The sequence below is a fragment of the Grus americana genome, chromosome 5 (assembly GCF_028858705.1).
Source record: "Grus americana isolate bGruAme1 chromosome 5, bGruAme1.mat, whole genome shotgun sequence".
NCBI classification, from domain to species: domain Eukaryota; kingdom Metazoa; phylum Chordata; class Aves; order Gruiformes; family Gruidae; genus Grus; species Grus americana.
This window is the reverse complement of record NC_072856.1, coordinates 53,213,315-53,236,012: the sequence shown is the minus strand read 5'-3', so window position 1 is coordinate 53,236,012 and position 22,698 is coordinate 53,213,315. Positions and strand designations below refer to the sequence as shown.

General features: G+C 44.8%; 1 protein-coding gene across 1 annotated transcript in view; it reads right to left on the bottom strand.

Annotated features, from left to right (window-relative positions):
- The window catches only part of LOC129206774 (ras and Rab interactor 3-like), a 172,752-nt gene that overhangs the window by 2,673 nt on the left and 147,381 nt on the right, over positions 1–22,698 (bottom strand). Inside the window, exons 22-26 of the mRNA XM_054826614.1 lie at positions 21,665–21,756; positions 15,666–17,144; positions 12,892–13,200; positions 4,078–4,209; positions 555–718 (exon numbers count right to left, since the gene is read on the bottom strand). Of these exons, the coding sequence (XP_054682589.1) occupies positions 555–718; positions 4,078–4,209; positions 12,892–13,200; positions 15,666–17,144; positions 21,665–21,756 (2,176 nt within the window). The remainder of the gene's footprint in view (positions 1–554; positions 719–4,077; positions 4,210–12,891; positions 13,201–15,665; positions 17,145–21,664; positions 21,757–22,698) is intronic.

Sequence of the window (22,698 nt, the reverse complement as noted above, 5' to 3'; positions counted from 1 at the left end):
GGCCATACACACCATGGACTTCAAATCCATACACAGCATGGGCTTCAAAGCTAGCCAGCCATTGTTGAGTCTGTCCCGCTGCTGAACAGAAGTGAGGCTCTGGAAGATGCTTGTCTCACCAGACCTTGGGATGTCTCAAGTCCTCCTACAGCTTTATGCCATCTAGGAACCACCCCTGCATCACCTGCTCACATCTCCTCAACTTAGCCCTTGATTTCTCCTGGGCCTAAGGGCGATGGAGAAGACGGGCTCCCTGCCTCCCCACCACAGCTCTCCACATGTGAAGGTTCCTAACACACCACCTTCGAGAATGCACAACAAAATCACTCTGCAGTCGTATTTAAGTACTTCAAGACTTCAAAACACATTTTGTAAGTAATATATATTTCAAATGAGGTGTTCTTTCAAGATTTGGGAATCTTGCACAGTATGTGCTCTTGTTTTTTAATAGTGATATGGGTTAATTTTGTTTTAAAATTATTATCATATTAAAAATTAGAAAGTATGGAGAGAGCATCTTCCAGGCTTTTTCCCTAGAAAGTAATGCCAGCTACCTGCACTGATGAGCGGGAAGCCCGGGCCTTGTTCAATGTCCTCCGCCGCTCCCAGCGGTGAATGGAGTCCTGCACCTCCATGCTCAGCTGCCGTGTGACAGTGATTTTGTCGTAGTTCTTGATGTGCTCCAGGGCCCCATAGGTAGTGGTTAAATAATAGGAGCCTGCGAAAGGAGAAGGTCTTGTATGAACATCACACCAGCATAGGCCATTCACTTTTCTCTTCCATCCTGCCTGCTTGTGCCTGTGCAGTGGGAGCTAACACTTGCACTGTCCGTGCCTCGCTGCAGGGAGTGCAGGGGTGCCTGATGTTAACCTAAGAGAAAGAAGACCTAATGCCCAGTGTCCTCCACCCCCTTCTGATGCACAGCAATGTCACTGCCCACACTGCTGAGGCTGTAGATGCCCTAGAAGGGAACACAGACTGAAAGTAAACCACTACAAAAGCTGCTTTCATAAATAAATCCAAACTAACGCCTTTGACCACAGATGGTTTATTCTTTGGGGCATGGACGTCTTTTTGTTGTGTTTAACATATCTGTAATTTGGGCTCCTGAGCAGTCCCCAAAATGCAAGGAAATAGTAATAATCATAGTGTTTTCCGCAGGAAAAGCACAAGGCCTAGATTCAGCGCCTCCAGCTCTAGCTACATTGCTGAACTGTTTAGATCCTGGGTCCCCTCTGGGCTCAGCACCATTGAAGGATGTGTCAGACCTGCAAGGACAAGTTAACCTCTGCTCCCTCCATCTCTATCGACTAGATAGGGAGCCCAGATGTTTGGCTGAGAGTGATTCCTGGACCGGTCAGAGTTCTGGGATAAATCTTGGTAAAGCAGGCAAACAGGATAAAGCAGTAAAAACCCGCAGCCAGTCCTTTTCCCTCAGAAACTCCCTGACTGCCATAGTGTTGGCTGCAGCAGGTAATAAATAACCAACTGCAGCAGCCAGGGAAGCAGCTGGACAATGATAAGAACAGGCTTCATCAACAGAGATGACTATAAGCCCTGATAAGGGGACAGAGTTGAATATGAGGAAGCCACTGCTTTGGTTGCGGGGCAGCCCAGTGTCAGGGCAGGTCCCCAGCGCCGGGTTAATTAAAAGTGCTCATTTTCTCAGCTGCTTCCCGGGCTCAGCTCCGCTGATGAGCGAGAGGCCCGGGCCGGGGTCTCCTCTGAACAGAGGGAAGGAGTCAGCCTGCAGAGCTGCTCCAGCAGCAGCGCGACGGGGACATGTCCCTCGGGCCTCCAGGTGAGAGCACGCCTGGCCTGAGGCGGGGCGGGGGGCCCGGCCTCGGCAGGGCCGGCGGTGCCGCGTCGTCTGCGAGTCCCCTCGTTGGGCCGGGCCCGCCGCCCCGGCCTCTGCGCGAACCCCTGCTGCTGCTCCCTCACCCCGGGTGCCAGGAAAAGGGGGAGAAATAAATCTGCCCGTCAGCTGGGCGGAGCTCCCCGTTTGTAATAAGTTTGATAATAACTGCAGTGGCCTCTAGATGGCACTTCCACACCACCCAAACCTCGCGGCAGCCCGCCTGGCGGTTCATAGCCCTTCCTCAGGCTGTGATGAGCTCCGCCGTCATTGCAGCTGGTTGCGTAAGTGGTGGCTAAGACAGCATTTTATTTAAGAGCAGTATTTTTAGAGCACCATTAAAGTTTGGTGTAGCAAAGGAGAGGCCAAGATGTAGGTCGGCATACATCAAAAAGACTCTCTTTTTCTGTACTGACTCCCACAAAGTGCTGCTGAGAAGAGGCTAACAAGCCTGCAAGTGCCACTTTCCCCCTCTTAAATAAAGTTACTACCCTCCCTCGTTTGTCATTCAGTGTTTCGCCTGCTCTCGCAGAGGCAGGGGTGCCCGTGATGGGTGTATCCCTTCCCTCAGAATCCAGGGAGGAAGATCTCCCAGTGCCCCACGACAAGAATTCATTACATTTCCTTTAAGAATTATTTTTTCTTCCACTTTCCACACAGTCATTCCACATCATCTGTCCTTGCCTTTGCCCCAGTAGTCAACATCACTGTTCTTATAACATTCATTCAAAGTAAATTTTTAATTTGGAGGCCAGATTCAAATGCTTTTTTGTATTGACCTGATGTAATTCCACAGTTTTCTCACTTCTGCTTTCCTTTTTTGCCCTTTCATTTCTGTGCCTGAATCACCTTTTGCCATTTAACTTTGAAAGCCTGACTCCAGTTGACTTTTGCCAGTTCCCACTTTAGCCCTGCGCTTTGCAATCTCAGAGCTGTCTACATTGAGATGTTCTTTTTTTTTTTTTTTTCCATTCCCTGTATCTGCAGTTACTTACTCCTAGTCTCCTTTCTGATGCAGTTATTCAGCCAGTTTGATCTGGGACTCCCTCACAGTTTTTTCCCCTTTGACTGGAGTACACATTTCACACAGTCTTTGCATCTTTGACTTAAGAGAACTTCCAGCCAGCTTTGTCTTCGATAGCCTGAGCTCCCCAACTCGGCTGACTTCAGTAACCAGCCTGGTAGTGTGTCTTTTTAAAATGAAGAACCTGTGGGCCGCCTAGTTACCAAAAATAGCTTTATATGTCAGCAAAATGCTGTGCTTAGGCTAATATTTTTTCTGCTAACAATTTTTTTCAGCAGGAAAATTAGCTTGGGCAGAAACCCCTCACTCAGACGATTGCATTGCTACTGCTCATTCTGTTAGTACTTATTTTTGCCCACCTCTGCACTACGCTGGGATGACATGCTCTTAGTTACAGACTTATACCTCCATTAAATAGAAATAAAATTAGTCTGCTGTTGTTCATCCAGGACTCCTTTCTAGAATTTCAGTATTCACCCAAACAAAGTCTAATAAACCCCATTTAATTGGTTTAGTGACTACTTGGTGAAAAATTATCTGTATCCCTAATTCAGAGTGCATAACCCTGTCACTGTTAGTAGCATTTGCTTCCCAAGCTATATTGAAGAGACTAAAGGCCCACAGTACCCTGGGGTATTTATCCCTCTAATAGCAGAGGTCTGTATTCGCATCCAAACCAAATACTCCTCTCTAACCCAAATTTCCTTTCTCTGCCTCGCTATGATGCTCAGCCAGAGAACATTGTCAAAGGGGTCACTCAAATTTAAGAGTGACCATGAGAATGACGTGTGCCCCCAGGCATACAATGCAGTTTAAGAAATGTGCTCTTTTCTCATTGGAATAAATAAAAGTGTCAGTACAATGGATTGCAGCAGCAGTTTAATTTTAGGCAAAGACCTTTTAACTTTTCAGCCTTTGGGCCAAGGAACACTAGAGGTCTCTGTTCAGGTTACTAATCCAGCAACTCAGTTCTCATTTATGCTGGGTCCCTGCCTTTCTAGCTGGTGTCTAAGGGCACTGCTAAAAACAGTTAAAGTGTTTGACAATGATTTTAGAGCCTCAGATCTGAAAAGCTTGTCCAAAGCTTATCCACAAAGCCTAGCCAGAGCCTTGCTGCCCCACTTTCACAAACACTTCAGCGAGGTAAATAATGATTTCCAAAGTGAATCTCTTCCCAGGAGAAAACACTGTACTTTACCTTCCCCTAGCTGCAGAGCAGGGTCCATGAGCTCCATCATATACTCCACATTCAGAAGGACTTCAGTCAAGTTGCTGCGGGCCAACACATACATGAGCACAGGGAGGAAATCATCTGCACCGTACGGCTTCCCTGAACAAAGAGAAACACAGAGTGGTCCCAATAAAAACACAGAGTGGTCACCACAAAAACACATTCCCACACAACAGTGACAGCTTCTCACCCAGCATGTCCTTTGCAGACTTTAACTTACATTATCTGAAGAGTTAAAGCTTGAAAGCACTACCACCAAAAAAAAAAAAGGCTGAAAAAGGGAAAGTTAGTTCACTTAAAAAGTAAGTAAACTTGCTTCAAGCCCAAAATATGAGCTTGAAAATTATTAGTGAGCTCCATTTCTGCTATTCTTTATTAACTGGAGAAACTTAAACTTTATGGATCACAGACAAGGGACAATCCTTGAAGAGTGCAAAGGCTGCCAGCTCAGCCCTCTGATTTAACACTGCCATCAAGACTGCAATTCACGTTTTCTATATTAGCAGCAAAGTTGTCTATATGCATTAGGGGTATTTATTCTCTTAAGTTCACTCTATGTTTGGGATCAAAGAGCAGAAAATGGAATTTGAGACAGTGGTTTTTAGGACTGAGGACTTCTGTGTTTATATTCCTTCAGAAGGCAAATCATCACACTACATGTTCCTGATTGAAACAATCTCCCAAGAGCTAGGATCTGAGAGGAAGCATCTTTCCAGCCATGGTGTCTAGCTAAGAGAACAAAAAGCCTTTCACATGGGACTTAGACTGGTGTTTGGACTTGATGTGCAGCAGGTGCTACAGGAACAGATCCTCATGCGCTCAAGATTTCCTGTGCTGAAAAGATTCAAATCAACAAAGGCAACAAAGTGATCTTATATGCAATCTGTAAAAGCTCTTTGGGATCTCTGAGGGCAAAAAAGTGTACATGTTAACAGTCATCATTATAAATAATTACTACTTAGAATAGAATCCAAACTGCAGCTTCATCACATAAACAGGAAAGAATGGAAAGGATAACTTTTCTTATTTGAAAGATGCTTTTACTTTCTACCCACATGTCATAAATTCATCATGGACAACCTGTAATAACAACTTGCTTAACAGGCCTATCTTCCCAACATTCAGGGCTGACCATTCCTCTTAACCTAAGCCCAGACTGCTTTCATTCTGAATGCCCTCCCTGAGACGGTGGGCAGTTTTCCTTTTCTGAGCGCTTGGATGTGTTGGTTTCACGGGCCATGTGTGTCTCACTTGAGAACCATTTGCCCCACCTCAAAGAATCAAAGCTACCCCTACCCTTGATGCAGCTTTGGTGAAATTATGCCCTAGCCATTTTTGGCCCATAGTCCACATGCCCTTCCATGGTAGGGCATAAATTCCTATTTATCAAATGTTCCCACTGAGTTATTTCAAATCTTTGCCATGAGTCAGCCTTTCTTTTTTTGTCATTCATAGCTGACACAGATTCTCCACTGGCAAAGAAAGATACTCTTCTGAAGCCTTAAATAAACATGAGCTTAGCCCCTGATTAAAAAAAAAAAAAAAAGTGTGGCTTTAAAATAAACCCAGTAATATGTCTAGTGAACAGAGAGCTGATCCAGTTAAAACAAGAGTGTTGGAGGATGAGAGACTGTCAGGGCTGTAGTTCAGTCTAACAGAGTCTGCACATGCCACAACATAGACAATTTATTTAATGAAAGCTGGATTAATGCATTCAATTCTGTTTGCTTTATTATGGCTGCCTTTAGCTAAATGACACAGCCTTAGGTCTTCAACCAAACTGTAAAAGGACTGTATTGTTTCATTAACATCTGGATGAACATTTTGTTTGTCTGTTGTTGCCTTGGCTTATGTCTCTGTGAAAGCTTCAGCTCTGTGAAGGATCCAATTCATTACTGTCATATATATTACTTTAATGAAAGCAGCTTCATACTGCAGCTATTTAATATTGTCTAGCAAAAAAAAGATGACAGAACCGAGACATGAAAATGTACTAGAAAAACTGGACAGATAAAAGCCCTATTCTCCTTTTGACCTGAGTAAATCAGATGCCAAAAGAGTTAGTTCTGTATAAAACTAGTGTAAAGGAAGATGAAGTACCAAAGAGTTTGCCAGGCTCATTTTTTACCTTCTTTAAGAACTTTTGCCTTTTACTGTAGTAGTTACTGACTGGCATGGACTGGGTGCTTCTGATTTCCTGAAGCCCAGGGGATTTCCAGCACAACACCAATAGCAGAATTTTCTCTTCCCTACCACTTCTTTTTCATGGCCAATCCATGTTGTGGATGCTAGGGCATCCAAGAAAATTGCTACTTCACAACATGAATTCCTATCCACTGGAAAAAAAATGCTGTTTTGTTTTGGGTTTTTTTAATAAAATATCACCAAAAGAGATCACCAACCAGCCAACAGACTGACCAACTAATGCAGAGTGGAAACAGCAACTTGGAACTAAACAATTTTGTGTCGTCAGCCATCAACTTCTTTCATCAACTGAAATGAAAGTTAGAGGACACTTTTCAAGATTTCCTACAGAATCTCTCTATTTCTTTTTTATTGGCCGAGAAGTGATTGTATTTACAAGCAGGCACCAAGTCAATTATTTTTCATTGCTGTCTATCTATCTCATTTCTAAAAGCTGATTTAGCTGCTCTGCCCACCAGCCCTTGTTATAAAGCTTTCTCAACTTTAAGATTTCATAGCAATATTATTGGATTCCCAGCTGTTTGTGTGGCTTAAATCTGATATACAGTTTGATTAATAAACTCAGAGTAGGGATGTCTGACTGCAGTAATAGAAAGCGTACTCATTCTCCATATGCTGTATGCTCATAACCATCATAAATTACTAGACATCATTTTAATCCACTTGTGGAAATATGAAGCCTGATTCTTACATACCAATGTCTGAGGCTAAAGCTGAAGTCAGCAGGAGCTGTAGGTGTTAACAAAAGAAAAGCAGAGCCATTTATCAAGGATCTAGCTCTGACTTCATATGTTGCCACAAACTTCCAGTGTTTCCCAGGGCAGGTCAGGCATGATGTATTGTGCCTACTTCTTGTAGGCATTGCAACAGCTTCTCTCCACTGACTGCACATGGAGCCAAGGCTGGGTGCTCGAGGGGGCAGGACTCTCAACCTCCCCTTGTTCTCCTGGCCTTGGATGTCACAGCAGGCACAGGGACTAGCTTAGACATGTATGGCAGACTAAGTATGGCCGTGAGATGCCCTTGATCTCAGTCCATCCGTGGGGATAATAGGTGCTGTCAGCAACTCAAATATGACCAGAAGCAGGAGGCACAAAGTTATATGAAACAATGCCTGTGAACCAAGACAACTGAGAGGTTGGTGCTGCTCATTGTACTGCAACCTACATGCTCCCTGCACCATGAGAGGCACCAGGGCACTACCCAGTGTCCATCTGGGGGCTGCCGCAGCGATGTTATCCCCAGGCTGCTGCCTTCTCAGCTCCACTTTCAGTCTGGGCCAGAGCCAAGCTCCCAGACCTGTATGTCTAGCTCCATCTGTGGTCTCTCACAGAGGGGTATGTTTGCAGATGACAGAGTTAAATCTAGCTCTGACCCTGCCAGCAGTCTCAGTGACACTGGGACTGAGCTTGCTTGTTCACGGTGGTGTTGTCCTACTCCAGATATGACATGCTTGCTTTATTTCCCTCTCTTCCCTGCAGGATCAGGAAACATTTATTTCATAAATATCTATAAGAAGCTTAAAATAAGCCTTCTCTTGTGCCACAAACTTATCCTGTTATGTTTATAGCAAAGCAAATACAATGTCAGCTCCTGGCTAGGATGCAGCACTTGAATAGAATGGGTATTAATTAAATACATGATTTAAAGCAATTGGAATTCTGCCCAAGCCTCCATAAAGAAATTACAGCCTATTTTAACACATTCATGCATTTCTTTTCCCTCCAGGTATATTCTGACAACTAGCAGACAGTGATGATGCTCTGCACCTTGCTCTGATATTTTACTCACACATTATGGCATGATGTCTAGCAGTAGTTCTCTAGGACATAGGAATTTTAGCCTCATTTTATAGCTGGGAAACCTGAGGTACAGAAAGATTAACTGAGATTTGTCCAAGATCATAAGAAAAGATTGTGACCATCCTTCCACTCATTAACATTTTGCTGTCTCTTGTCTATCCCATACTTCAGCAAGATATGATTTATGGTATAGTTGAATTAAGAGAGTTAATACATGCAGGCAGCATGAATCCATTTCAAAAGCATATGTTTTATGGATCAGAGGAATTTGATCCCCTTGAAAAATTTGAACTGGCTCTTTAATTCAAATGTAGAAATTGCACTAGGCAGAAAAAAGATATAATCTCTAGTCCATCAGCCTTCATTAATAGTAACTTAAATACAAAATATCCTCTTCCTAAAGATAACAAAGTAAAAGTATTACATACAGCTTTATTTTCCTTCTCAGAAGTGAGATGTGATAATAAGCAGTGTGGTGGGATTGCTCTGGCTTAGTTGTAGGAGCTTCAATCATAGGTTCTACACTGGCTGCTGAAGTATTTGAGGCCAGTTTCCTTTTCACATGCTCATCTGTCCCACTGAAAACACACTGCTTCACGTCCATGACTTTGTCAACTGCAGAGCCATATAGGAGTGCATCAGGGCAACTAATATCTGTCTGCTCAATTCTATAGGGGATGACAAACTTAATCCTAAAAGCTAGGGAAGAGAAATATTCCAATGGAATATATGTCCTATGTATCCTCTTTTTCCAAAAGCACACTACGTATTAGTAATGCAAAACTATGCAATAGAAATTATTAAATCAGATGTTTTAGGGCCAGTCACCTAGCCAACTCCATCACTAGTACAGAATTGGTTTTGAACTATATGCTCCAGCTCCCTGTGCTGTTCAAAGGTACTCCAAAAATGAAGCTTCATAAACTTAGGTAGTCCACAAGTTAAAAATGTTGCAGACAGAAAAATGTTCCTGTGTTCATTCTTTTTGAATCCCCTTAGAAAGCAATCTCCCCATCTTTCAAACTTCCAGCTTAAGCTTAGAGCCTTTCCATGCCTGATCATCCCTGCTCATGGACTGACCAAGTATAGCCTGTTTGTTTCACACAGTATTTCTTCATAAACCAATGCCTACTGCTCCTCTATTTTTGCTTTTCCGTGATTTCTCTTCCACAGAGTGGTAGCACCCAGGTGGCACAGGGCTGGGAGCTCCAGTCTCACCATTGCCAGTACACACCACACATATTGCAGATTTATCACTTGTTTATCAAGTGTCACTTGTATTTTTTATAGAGAGAAAAGCAGAGATTCTCATTCTACTCCTACCACACAAAATGCCTTTGACATTTTGTCTGAGTAAAGGTATTTCTGAAAGATAAATAATAAGCAGGTTTTTTTCTACATAAGATTACAGTGCTTCTATATAAATCATCTATGTGCCCAACTCTCCCTGTGGGTGTTGGGGCATGCCTTCCAAATGTAGGAGCAGTCAGAGAGTTGGGAGCTTACAGCTCCCCATGAGTCCTGCCTCTTACTTTTTCTAGTGCACAGATAAAAAAAGCCACCAAAAAATGGCAGCCAGTTGGTGGGGGGGTGGGTTTCCAAACTCTTCTTTCTCTATTCTTTTAATGCATCGTATTCTTACTAACTACTCCTAGTATTTTTAGCAGGCAGGTTACATACTTTCAGATTGTAGGTTACATTCTTGGAGGCATATGTTGCTGTTATTTCAGTTTGCACAGAACTTGGAAGAGCTCAATGAGACACTACAATGCTATCATAATTGTCCCTTTGGGGAGGATTTACTTACTAATACCGCTGCCTACACTGTATATGTGAACATATGAACCAGTACCCCTAAACTTTTATAGCCAGTGACGAACTAATCAATATCATCAGTGGAGTTTGTCATGAGTCATCTCACCCTAAAGCAGACACCTACATCTAGCCAGATGAATCAACTGAACTCCACTAATAAGTCCCCATTTTATATAATGAGAAGCTAGACGTGATACCCATCTGTGGCCACCTACAGCTAGATGTAGCTATAGATGAGTCCTACTTCATCATAGATCTATATCTTGTAGTTGTACTTAGAGGTCTGCTGGGAGAAAGGTGTATTGACAAAGACTGTGAATTTGAATTTGCCTCCTGATTCCTTGTGATGAATCAGATCCACAGGTTGATTGCCTTCAGTTTGAGGGACAAATATTAGTTTAAACCAGCTGAGGATCTGACCCATTCAGTTCATAGTCTAAGTATCAGGGGGTTCAACCACAGCCAATTTTTCAGGCAGGTTTTGTCATGTAGTATGAATTGCAATCAAACCAAAGAACTCCTCCTTTCTTAAAATGGTCCAATATACATGGAGTCAGTCAAGGCTGACTTCAAAGTTTCATGACTCTTTCAGCAGTGCAAAGACGGGCACTGCCACAGGCACAGATGTTCCTGAATAAGCTTATCCCTAGTTTTAAAGAAAACTTGGTATCTGTTGGGACACTCTGGCCAAATGTGGACTGCTGTACAGGGGTCTCGAAATGTTAAAAAACTTGTGCTTTCATACAGGTCTGGAAAAAAAGGGTGTTTGATTTGGTGGTATTTGCACTTTGCTTTGAGATATGAAACCATATTCTTAGGTTAGCGTGTCAGCGTGTCAGATTAAAGTGAATAAAGGCCTGGCCTGAGTTGCCAAACTGCAAATTAAACTAGGCAACATAAGTAGTTACCAAACAGATAATTTTTCTGACAGAAGTGGTGGAGGGAATGATTAATTTTGTGTTCCACCTGCTCTGATCTTGGAAGTAAGGGAACTCTAATTCAGCAGTGAGTAACAGGAGCTAAAAGAAGAACAGACTATTGCACAGGAAGCTGAGCATGGCCTCTGCTCTTCCTGTGCGAAGAGCGCTGTGCTGCCTCAGGGCTGGCCGAAAGCAAAAGGGACCCTGGGCCACTGCTCTCATGATGGGCAGAGAGCAGGAGGAGAATTCCTACCCGTTGAAATCTGTTCTGAGCAGCCCGCAGCACACTGTTCTGCACACTACCAGTGGGAATTCCCTGTCAGAAAAATATTTCCGTTTGCTGAATGCTTGTCTTTGCCAGGTGGAAAATCAAAGTGATCTGGGGTCAGTTCAGTTTGTTGAAGAAGTTTCACACATTTCACTTCTAAGTGGGTCTACAAGACGTTTCACTCAATTTCTCTCTGAGTCCACTGTCTTCTGGGAGTTAGACTATAGCATTCTCCTCCCCTTAACCTCTTTTTCTGGTCTGAATTCACTGGGGTACATTTCCTTAATTACAGACCAGTTTCCTTCTGACCAGGCCCTGATATGCATCACTGATCATATAGACTGGAGAGGGATCTGGATGCACAGGGGTGAAGTCAGCTTCAGACCTACACCCCACTTGCAGTAGTACTCAACATGAGGAAACAGCTGAGCTGGCTGAAATGAAGCGCTTTGGTTAGCGTAGCAAACCACAATGAAATTCTCTGATTTCATGAATGCCAATCTTTTAAAACATGTAGGGTTTTTTGAATTATTTCCCCAACCCCTAATTTCTGCTACATAAAATGACACAACGGCATTTCCTTCAACAGAGAAATTCCAGCCCTGAGCTAACTGAGGTGTGACAGATACATAAAGTACCACCAGCATCGGAAGGAGACCATGTCTCCTATGTGGTTTTAATGAGGCGTGCGAGTCTTTGATCTATACCAAATTTACTCTCAAACTTAACACAACTATTTTAACAAAGTCACAGCAAATTCCCCTACGTGTTTCCCAATCTTCTCATAATACTTGTAGACAGTCAGAGGTCCTATCTGCCCTGCAGCTGAGGCTGAGCCCTGGGGTGGCTTTTTGCTCTGCTCTTAATGTGTCTAGATTGGTCATGGAACCTTGCTGCATACTGTCCAAGGGATGACCCTGAGGCTCGGCTCGGAAGAGACACAACAATTCCTATATGAGTGCTCCAAGGCTGTTGTCAGTACAAAATAAAGCAGAACAGCTAAAAGCACCTTTGGAGATTGTGAGTTCTTGAACAACCACAGGTTGTTGCAAAGTAATATCTGGCTTCTCTCCAAATTTCTGCATGGCTGGTCATCAGCTCACCAGTATAAAAAGAAAGCTCTTAAATTGGCAAGGCAGATTCCTGGAGGAAGGGGCTTCCTGGTCTATCTGAAAATATACATCCTGTCTGCAGGCCAAGGGCTTAATGTGTGTATGTAGTGGCTGGCCTGAGGCTCAAGTAATATTTATACTCAGAGTACATACTTCCCCATACCAAAGAAGCATAGTAGTGGCTTTTGGAGTTCACTGGAGCATCAGGAATATAGTACTAGCGTTCATGCGTCTCCTCCTCAATGTAGGCAAAACTTTGTAAAGGCCAAATCAAAAGACTTTTCCCAAAGACCCATCCCTAGAATTTACCATTAACCTGCCACAAGCTGGGACAGGGCTCTAAGGATTTATGGAGAACTGTGTGAAGACCTGTGCAAAAAGGACATTACCTATAAAATACACATAGGTATCTGTTTTTTGGAGTTGTGGAGCTTAAAGTTAACCAAGTAACATCTTATACCTGTTATTATTGCAGAGAACTTCACAGTCACTAACCAGCCCATTCTGAACACAACCTGTGGACAGCTGATACCGAACACACTGACGATCACTGTTACCTCTGATCTGAATATTATCACATCAACCGTATCTTAAACTCTGTTCCTTTGATACATGGAGAAGGACCAGTGAGGGATACTATTTCAGTAGGAGTGCTGTACCTGGGTTTCCCTGAGCCATGGAGTCATAGATGAGTTTGCAGGACTTCAGCAAGATGGCAATCTTCTTTTCTGGGGAGTAGGCCTTGTGCATGGTTGTGAACTTGTGAAGGATCTTTTCCAGCACAACGGTTTCAGGCACACTGGTTGTGACACCCAGGTCAGTGGTAGTTGTGTTTTGTATCACAAGCTGGTTCTCTTTTAGCTGCTGTAAAGATCCATCTTTGTTGTGGATTTCTTTTAAGTAAGAATCAATGGCTTCTTTTAAAGGTTTCAGGACACATTTGTACAAAGCCGTCTCAGCAATCACTTCTGCATAGAGAAGGGAGAACACAAAAGTCCATGATAAATAACACAGTAGTATAGGTGCAAGTAAAACTCCTAACCAAGCATGTTCTTGGTTATTCATGCACTACTGCATAGCTGTGAGCAGGGAACAGAAATTATATCCCAGAAAGTCAATGTTTCATTACCAACACCCTCCAGAAGTCCTGAATAGGCTTGATATGAACATCAGTGGGCAGTCTCTGCTACTGGAGCCGTAGGAGAGCTCCTGCTACCAGCAGCCCCTGCTGTCTTTGCCTGACTCCTGGCTGACCAGCACAGCACTGTCAGCCAGCAGGAAAGCCAGCTCTGGGAAGAGATGAGGAACCTCACCTAACTGTGCTTCTTTTCACAGCCCTGCCCTTACAGATGCCCAGGTGGGATTCATCTCACACCCCTTCTGACATGTCCCTCTGACCTGTTTCAGATATTCACTTTGGGATGAAATCAGTTGGATCCTCAAAGCACCCCTTTCTCCTTAGTGACTGAAAAGGGGCTGTAGCCACCACCTCAGAGGCAGACACTAACATCTGGTCAAAAGTCTCTCTCTTACTGCTCAAGTGACTCTAACTTACTGATACTTAAGTCACCTCTTATGCCACCTGTGGATGAGGAAATAGTCTGTGTGGCTTGAGCGTTTGCTTAATATTTAGCAAGAGACAAAAGGAAGCGTGAGAGACTGTGAGAAAGTTTGTTGTCTGACTTCTAGAAACCAGAGGCAGAGCTAGAGGGACTGCAAGAATCCTCTTGTCACCCCTGCACTGAGGCAAAAAGGTCACTAGCAAAAGAGTTCATCTGCTCAGTCAGTGAGGAATGAAACAGAGGGCAGTAACATTTGTGTATACAAAATGCAACTATTTTAAAGAATCCAGAGAACTGGTCAGCCTAAAGCAGGACGAATTCAAATGGTAAAACTTCCATAGTGGGAATCCCCATCCTCTGCAGGAGAAGACAGCCCTGCCTAGGCTGACTGGGCCATATCGTCCTGTTAAGGAACTGCCAGTGAGCAGGGCTAGATCTAACCAGGCGTGTGAAGGTGGGGGGATCCTTGCACACACGCAGCTCTACCAAGCAGAACAAGGACACTTCTTCTTTCTGCCTCCTTTCCACCTTCCCTAATCAAGATTCAAGACAAACTTCTCTGTGCTGACACCCCCTCTGCCTTGAAGAAAAGGGTTATTGGGACAAAAATTGCAAGTGTTACATGAGGTGCATGAGGAGTGAAACTGCAGCTCCCCTCTCCTAGCTATGGCAAGGGGCGGCAGCAGGTCTGTTCTGCTGGGAAAACTGCAGGATCATGTGAAGCTTTTGCTGGGTGAGACAGAAGTCAGCAGGGCCTGCTGAGACTGACAGCTGAGTGCCTCTGGGCCCTGGCTTACCACTTAGCTGTGTCCCACCTAATACCAGAGCTGCAGGAACCCCTGGAATCCCTGATCGTTTCTGTGGTTGGCCATGTTCTGTCTTGGGGGTCTTTCAGCTCCCAGCTTGCTTTAAGCCAACTTAGGGATCTCATATATAGATCTGTGTTGGTTCTCAGGTCCTCAAGAAACAGTTCTAAGTCAAAAGAGCACGTTAGTGCACACATGCACACTTTCTTCTGGCTGTACAGCTTTGACTGGCATAAAAAATTCTACAGCTCTTTGTATATTCCTTCATTAATGTACATTAAACAGGCCAGTCCATTTCTTAGCAAGGAGGGAAGTAGCACATTACTCCCTCACAGAATAGTGGATGAGAAACAATAAAATGCCCCTAAACAGCCCAAACTATTATTTTTCCTCCCCAAAGGCAAACTATGTCTGTGGCAAAGAGTGGTGAATGCTGCATTTTGGAGCCAGCAGTGGTCTTGCAGCAGGCAGCCCTTCCACGCCTCTGAGCTCTGAGGAGCACAGAGTGGGATCAAGTGATTCCTCCAACCTGCCACTCAAAATCATTGTAGTCTTGTCCCTCCTTCTGAGACAGTGACTGACCCTTGATCTGGCTGCCACATGCAGGCAGTTCATCCTCACTGCAGAGCATGGGGCAGTGGACGTGGAAGGCCAGGGGGAACACAGCTGTGCAGGGGGAAATTGGCCTTTCCATTGAGTACAGCTCTGTGTGTGTGTGTGCCTGTGTGTACACATATATATATACACACACACACACACTCTCCTATTCGTATGTGTATATGCCTACATACGTACATGTATGTGTCACTCACACACACAAACACACACATCTTCTGCTTAAGCTCTTCCCTTTAAAACATTCATAATGGGATTTTCCCCCTGATTTGTCTCCCAGTTTTTAGAGCTGCTCCTCCAAGTGCTGGCAACCACAGAGTAGACTTCAATTTGCACCCCTCAGTTTTTAGGAGATGGTTTATAATTCTGTAAAGCAGAACCCATGTCTGCATAATCCTGTCTTCCCCCTCACCTTCCCAAATTCTAGATAAGTAAAGCACAGTTACCTACCTAACTGTTCCTCGCTGTAGGAGGCTGGGTCTATCAGAGATTTCAACTCGGTGCTCTGCACTAAGTAACTCTTCAGCTGTGTCATCATCATCCGGATTTCTTGCAGCATCTCAGTGCTGGAGCTCTGCTTTGCCATCATCTCTAAACTGTACACTCTGTAGTCCTGCACCAGGTTGCCAAAGTACGAATCCTTGTCCTGTGCCAGCTCCACTATCTTCTTCTGCAACTTCCTGTCACTAGACAAAAAGACTGTGAAGACATTGGACAGGCTCACAAAGGACAGCCTGTTCTTGGCTTTGCCCAAGATCACGGAGTGTGTCTTTTTACTGGACGAACTACTCAGCATCTCCAGGTCATCCTCTGTGCTGCTGGTGGAGTAGGAGTCTGGCTCAGATGCTGATGCCTGAGCAATGGTGCTGCCTCCTGGGCCCTCCAGGGATGAGTGCGAACCTTTCAGTTCAGCTGAGCTGACGGATTTGCGGCCATGTCCCAGTTCAGTCTTGCTGTGTGTGCAAGTGGCACCACCTGCCACTGTAGCTGAGCTGTTCTTGCACAAAGACTGCGCTGTGGCCGTCTCTGCCACTGTTCTTTGCTTCAACTGGCAGGAGCTGGGGATCCTTGGTACCTGGGAAAGCCTCTTCCTTCTTGGTGGTGGGATAGGAGGTGATTTTCCTTTCTCAATGGCATTACTTTGAATCTCAGGCATGTCCTCCTTCTTCTCTGCAGGTTCGGGCTTTGTCTCCTGAAACTGTGATACAGCCCTTTCGGGAACCTCCCCAGGCATTTCTACAGCCTTTTTGCACAGCAACCTTTTATCTCTGCTCTCCGTACTTGTCTCTTGTTTTTCTTCTGTCCGTTCCCCTTTCAGCGTTTCACAACTTCCAGGCTTACCCACACAGCTCTCCTCCGAGGTCCTCTCACACAGCCGCCTCCGTGGGGGGACAGAGGGCTGGGAGCCCTTCTTGGGGCTCACTGCCGAGGGCTCGTTGACGGAGCAGCTCTGCTTCTCTTCTTCTTCTTTATTGTCACCGCCCTCAATTTTCATTTCCTTGATGCTCTTTCCTAGTGGTTGAAGAAGCAGCTCGTTTTCTTCACAGGCAGTCATGGGATCCTGCAGAAGCTTCAGAGAAGATTTATGAACAAGAGCATGAGAAGGTGGAGGTGGAGGGGGGCGGTGGGGAGACTTCCTTTCAGCGAGCGTGGTGGCAGGAGGGAGATCAGCGCTCACAGCATGGCTTTTAGGAGGAGATAGATCTGGAGAAAAAGGATTACTGCACTCTTCTATAAAAATAGGATTCACGAACCACAGCCTGTCATTTCCTATTGACAGCTCAATTTCACATGAGCAGTGGTTTGTGCTACTTGCAAAACACTGGGTAGATCTTAAACTGTCTGCCTGGGCAGTGCTGAAAGCAGAGTCTTTTGCAGGGTGGGATAACTCCTCTCCTCTTCTGTGGTTTAAGGAGGAATCCCAGAAATCTGTCAAAAAAAAAAAAAAAAAAAGGAAAGAAAGAAAGAAAGAAAAGAAGAATGAAAAAATGCTCTGAGAGAATTTTAGCTGTTAATGGTATGTACATGTCTTACTTGTTAAAAAAAAAGGTACACAAGCTTTCACACCTCTACACAAAACAGTGTGAAGAAAGGGTTGCCTGTTCTATGTGTGTGAGATGCTTCAAACCATGGGACAAGCTCAGAAGCTTCAACAGAAACCTCTTGCCAATTTTAGGACAATCATCTAGTGAAAATTGGTAATGCTGTGCAGCCTATGCAGTGTGAGCAGGAAAGTACAAGTAACAAATATGAATGATTGCGAAAAGGGGTCTATGGCTTGTTCAGTGATCACTGCCCTCCAAATGCAAATAGCTGTGGATACCTGAGGCGAGGGTGTGAAGACCCCAGGAGAGTTCTGTTTCCCTCTTGCTGACTGTGGGAAGGTGCTGGGCTGAGTTATACAGCCTGGATCCAACGTGCACCGGGAGCACAAGAGATATCAGATGAAGAGTCTGTTCCACACAGAGGTCTGATCCTGCTTTGCAGTACAACCAGTCTGGAAACATATGATTTTAAATACCTTCCACAGATTAAAATTGCCATTAACGTCTATAGCTCAGGATGATGATTATCCATAGCCATGCCCATTCTCTGTTTTGCACCTTGCTTTGAGACTGCCTGCCTGCAGGTGTGAGAGAGGAAAGATGGTGCAAAAGACTGTACACAGGAAGGTTGTATGCTGAAGGACTAAAGAAAAGTTAAGTACTTCAGTGCCATCAACTGTGACTGGAAAAGGAAGATGGTGTTTCAGATGCAAGTAGTCATTTCTGTATGTCACAAAACCCTTATTAGAATTTTTCTTTGAATAACTTGTTTTAAAAAAATTACAAAGCATTTGTTCGTCTTTTAAATAGCTTCAGTATCACATTCAACATTTTTCCCTTCCCCCAGAGGTGAGTTTTCAAACCTGCTTGCCTTAGCAGTCTGATTGCTTTTAATCATTCTCAGAGCTGCTAGCCAGCGTCCACTACTGGAAGCATCAGGAAACAGGGTCCTGCAAACCCCATGTGTTCTGACCAAGGAAAAGGGTATAAACCTCTGAGGGTATTTACTGTGTGAGGACTGTATAGATGCCCACAGATTTAGGGAAAAGGGGAAGATGGGAAATCCCGGAAACATAAGGATGCAGACAAATAAATAACTGCTCTGCATGCTTGGTCCCTGGACACAGAGCTGACACTGACAGCACACTCTTTGGGTGGACTGACAGGTCACACGAACAGGGCTGCCACACAGTGCCCTGTGCTTGGTGTCAAGCCTGTCTCACGGCAAAAACATCACATGGCGGGCCCAAGAGGGATGGATGGGGCTGCACACGCGTGGGATGACCCTCAGTGCTGAGCATGTGGTACAGCTCTCAGGACGGTGCCTTCAGCTCTGCCTTGCCAGTGCCCCATTCTCCTGCCGGCTGTGCCAGCGTAGCCCCCAGCCCATCATGGAGAAAGGGGTGCAGGGCTGAGCTGGCCAGAGCCCTGGGCAGGGTCTGCCTGTGCCTCTTCCTAAAAAACAGCACCCCAGAAAAGCTCAAAGGGAACTCAAAACAGAGCAAAGAAACTCTTCAACTAAAGCCAACACAGGACTGGGGTGAAACACATTCAGATAAAATCTCTCCCTTGCCCACTGCGTCCCCAAAGACAGACCACTTCTTCCCGTTTTGCTCCCTGGTGCAGCCGTGACTTTGATGGCTTCCTGCTTGCAGCCAGCTCCGCAGTGTTGCTGGCAAAGCTATCTTCTTTCTGCCGCTGCCATGACCTGCGCTCTGCAGGGCTCTGCCTTTCCCCCTCGGCACCCTGCGCCTGCTGCTGGCCTCGCCTCCCTCTGCCAGCGATGGGGACAGCCTGCCCCAGGGACAGGGACTGTCCCCTTCCCTCCGGCAGGTGCAAGTGCTGCAGGCAGGGCAGGACGGGCAGGCCGACTCCTCCCTGCCCCTCTGCTCCCTCTCGCCAAGCATTTCTGTAACGTAGGCACAGAGTAAACCATGCTCGGGTGAACTAAAAGACTTTCCATTCCCATCAGAATAAAATTGCCGATTTAGCCTCTCGCCACCTAGGCTAGTGTCCGTGGCTAATTTGACTTCATAAGCCATGTCACCATGGTTTCTCAGGGAGGCTGAGGTTAGAACAGCTTTATTCTCTGATTTCCTACCATGAGAGGGAGGAGAACAAAGAAGCTTAAAATTAAAGTGTTGCCAGGAACAGCAGCACACTCATCAACAGAATTCAGGAATAGACGTGCAGATGCAACCGCACACTGCCAAGCTCCTCACATCTGAGACTGTCTGGGGTATGATTTCCTTTAAACTCCCCATTTCTACTGGGTATCAGCAAATGCAAGAGAGTGGAAGTTGCTTGTTTAAGTCAGAATTTAATGCTGTGGAGTCTCATGGGCTGAGGAAATGGTGAGTAAACCTATCTACAAAAGGGAAGTTGGTTATTTTTCTCAGTAGTGGTCAGGACAAGACACTGTGATGAAAATGCAGTGCTCCACGCAGACTGTGAAGAACCAGATGAGGTGGTCTTACTGAGGGTTACACGGCTGCTTCAGAGAGGGTTTTTCCCAGCCCAGCCACACTGTCTCATACAGCACGAAAAGCAGCTTGATCATCTCCCATTGCTGTCCTGGCTCTTCCCTTAGCATACACTCTGGGAGGGATCATTAAGCAGCTCTTTGAGACTTTGGCATGTCTGTGATGGTATGTGCTCTTTGTGCAGTGCAATCACGCTAATTCTGCTAAAATGTCTTCTGCATCAGCGAGGTCAGGACTAGAGGCCCTGCAGTACATCCTCTTTGACAATACACGTAACAGCCAGATTCTTTGTGGAACAATCCAGCTTGCAGGTAGACATCTTCTACCCCCTCAAAAAACATATCACTTTGAAATAAATAAAAAGCAACATACGAGAATTTCAAACAATGCTAGCTTTCCTTTGGGAGTGCCACTTCGGGCACCACTTATTGTTTGTGTACCCATTTGTACCCTCAAAGTTTTGTTCCAGGAAGCAGTAAACAGCATCGCTCATTACTTCAGTCTGTTTGACTTTACCGAGACAGCACGGCATTCCAAAAAGATAGCATCATTTCCCAGGAAATCTTTACACAACAGCAGGTTTTCTTCTGTTGTCAGAGACTTTCCTGGCATGCAAGGTACTGTGACAAACAAAGCTCCAAGCGTCACCTCCAACATCACCACTTTTATGACCACCAGTGTACAGGAGAGAAGGAAGAAGACTACAACCAACATTGCTTTGGGGCTTGTGCTTTAGTTAATCCCTCCTTTCAGAAGCTGCTGGAGACTGTTGCCTGAGGCAGGATCTCCTCTGCTGGCTCAAATTAGACAGAAGGTTGGAGAATCATGATACACTTCTTACATTTTAATCCAAATGTCTACACTTGTTATAAAATTAATAATAAGTTCACAACTTGCTATCTCCAGTTACAAAGGAGTTTTCTTTAAGCAATATGTGCTGGCTGGACACCCAAACTCAAAGTTGCTTTGACAAATTGGAACATATTCAAAATAGGGGATGCTGAAAGTGTTAGAGGCAAATTCGATGGTCAAATTCAACGAAGCTGCGTGAACTCAAACCAGTGGTGTTTGCCCATACCTTCTGGGAGGTATAATGCAGAAGATCCAAAAATAGATCCCCAAAGCCCCAGGGTGCTCTAGTGAGTACCTCTAAGTGAGCTAAGTCTTCAGCTTTCACCATTGTTTGGCTGTTTTCAACAGTTGAGGGAAAACTGAAAAGCAAAGTAGCATGAGAGTAGCTAACCGTAATAGCTGTCTCAAGCGGAGTGTGTTAAATGGGAAGGAATAGGAAGGAGACCTCCTTTAGTTAACAGAACTGCATTTCTCAGCTCTGTAACTTTATACATATCTAAAATTTGCTCGTTTGGTGCTGTCACTAAAAATAACATTCCTTTTTGTGTCTGATCAGTGTGAGGCGAGAGAACATGCTGGGACACTATACATTTCTCTACCAACTAGAGGTGCTGCAAGAAGAAGCTGAAATATCAAAATTCAAAAATATCACACTCCCATCAGCACTGCCCCCACACATCAGAAGGGGAAATTGCAAAGGTGTTTTCCTCTATTCCTCTATTTTCCTCTATTCGTACATCTCAGATGCCAACTACTGCCAACGTATGTCTGCTCTCCTGAGAGGCTGTGCAGTGCTTCAGTTGTTGAAAGCCCCAGCTTATACAGTGAATCTGTAGGTTCCACACCCTGCACTGAAGTCCAAGTGAAGGTTTATGTCCAAAGGGGCAAGTGGCCCTTTTTTCAGTGTGCTTCTATAAACATAAAGATCATAAATCTCTCTCTTGCATTCAGGCCTTCTCAGCTATTCTGAAGACAATAGTTGATCTATCCTCCAGTTGCATTATGTCTGTGCGAGGCACCATGATTCTCACAAGTCTGACTGAAACTCTGGCTGCTTTGAGGGACTTACCTATCCCCAGACTAGAGATAATTTCAAGGTCTTGAAAGCTATTGGCTTCTAATATTGCTTGTGGCAGCTTCAGAGTGAAAGGCAGCAAATCCCTGTAAAACAGAAAAACAGTGAAAAACCAACAGAAGAATAAACCCCGCAATTGTTAGGAACTCCAGACTTTATTGTTGGTTTTAGTAATTGAATTGGCTCACAATTTCAGCCCTGTTCTGCAAAGTCCTGGGTGCTGTCAAAGGAAGATCTCTCGGCCAGTAAGGCACCATGGACATTGTGCCAGCCTGGCTTGCTCTGATTTCGCAAGAGATCACCAGCTCCTGTGGCACTGCTTCAGGCTGTGCTGATGGCTTAATCACTGTGTCTTGGCTTCTTCCTCTGAAAACAGCAGGAACACCTCTCACCTCAGGGGAGGCCAAAAGGTTGAAATACCTTCCCATGAAAAGTAAGGTGTTGCAAATGCTAATTATTGTAATTAGAAAAGCCATTCTTTTTGGTGTGGAGGGGATGATTTGCAGTCTTTTTTGTTTACCTCTCTCTCCCCACCCTGCTTCCTCTTTTAAAAGTCAGCTTAAGGCACAGGGACATGGCCAGATGCAGTGGGGTTAGGGAAGGAAGACACCTCCTGGGGAAGGGTAGTCCCTGGGTGAAGTGACAGACAACGATGAAGTGCTGCATGACACTGAGAAAACATATATCCCTCTAGTCTCCGCTCTCAGACTTCTGACTGCCTGGAAAGATGCTGTATTTTTACTGAAAAAAAAGATGCAGTTTCTCAGAGGACATTAGTTGGGTTTCACTGAAACACACCCTAAGTCTCAAATAATTTACCAGAGCTCTTGGGCTGGCGGTGAACTGTTCAGGTTTGCCTCTTGCCCAATGACAATTTGCTAAACCTGTTCCTACCTCAATTCCCATTCTAGCAAGGACTAGAAAAGCCAGTAATATTAGTCCCTAAAAGGTAGCAAGGAATGGCACAGGTTCATTTTACACATTAAAAAGTTTAAGAAAATGTTCTGCAAGCTGCCGGAAATTATTTT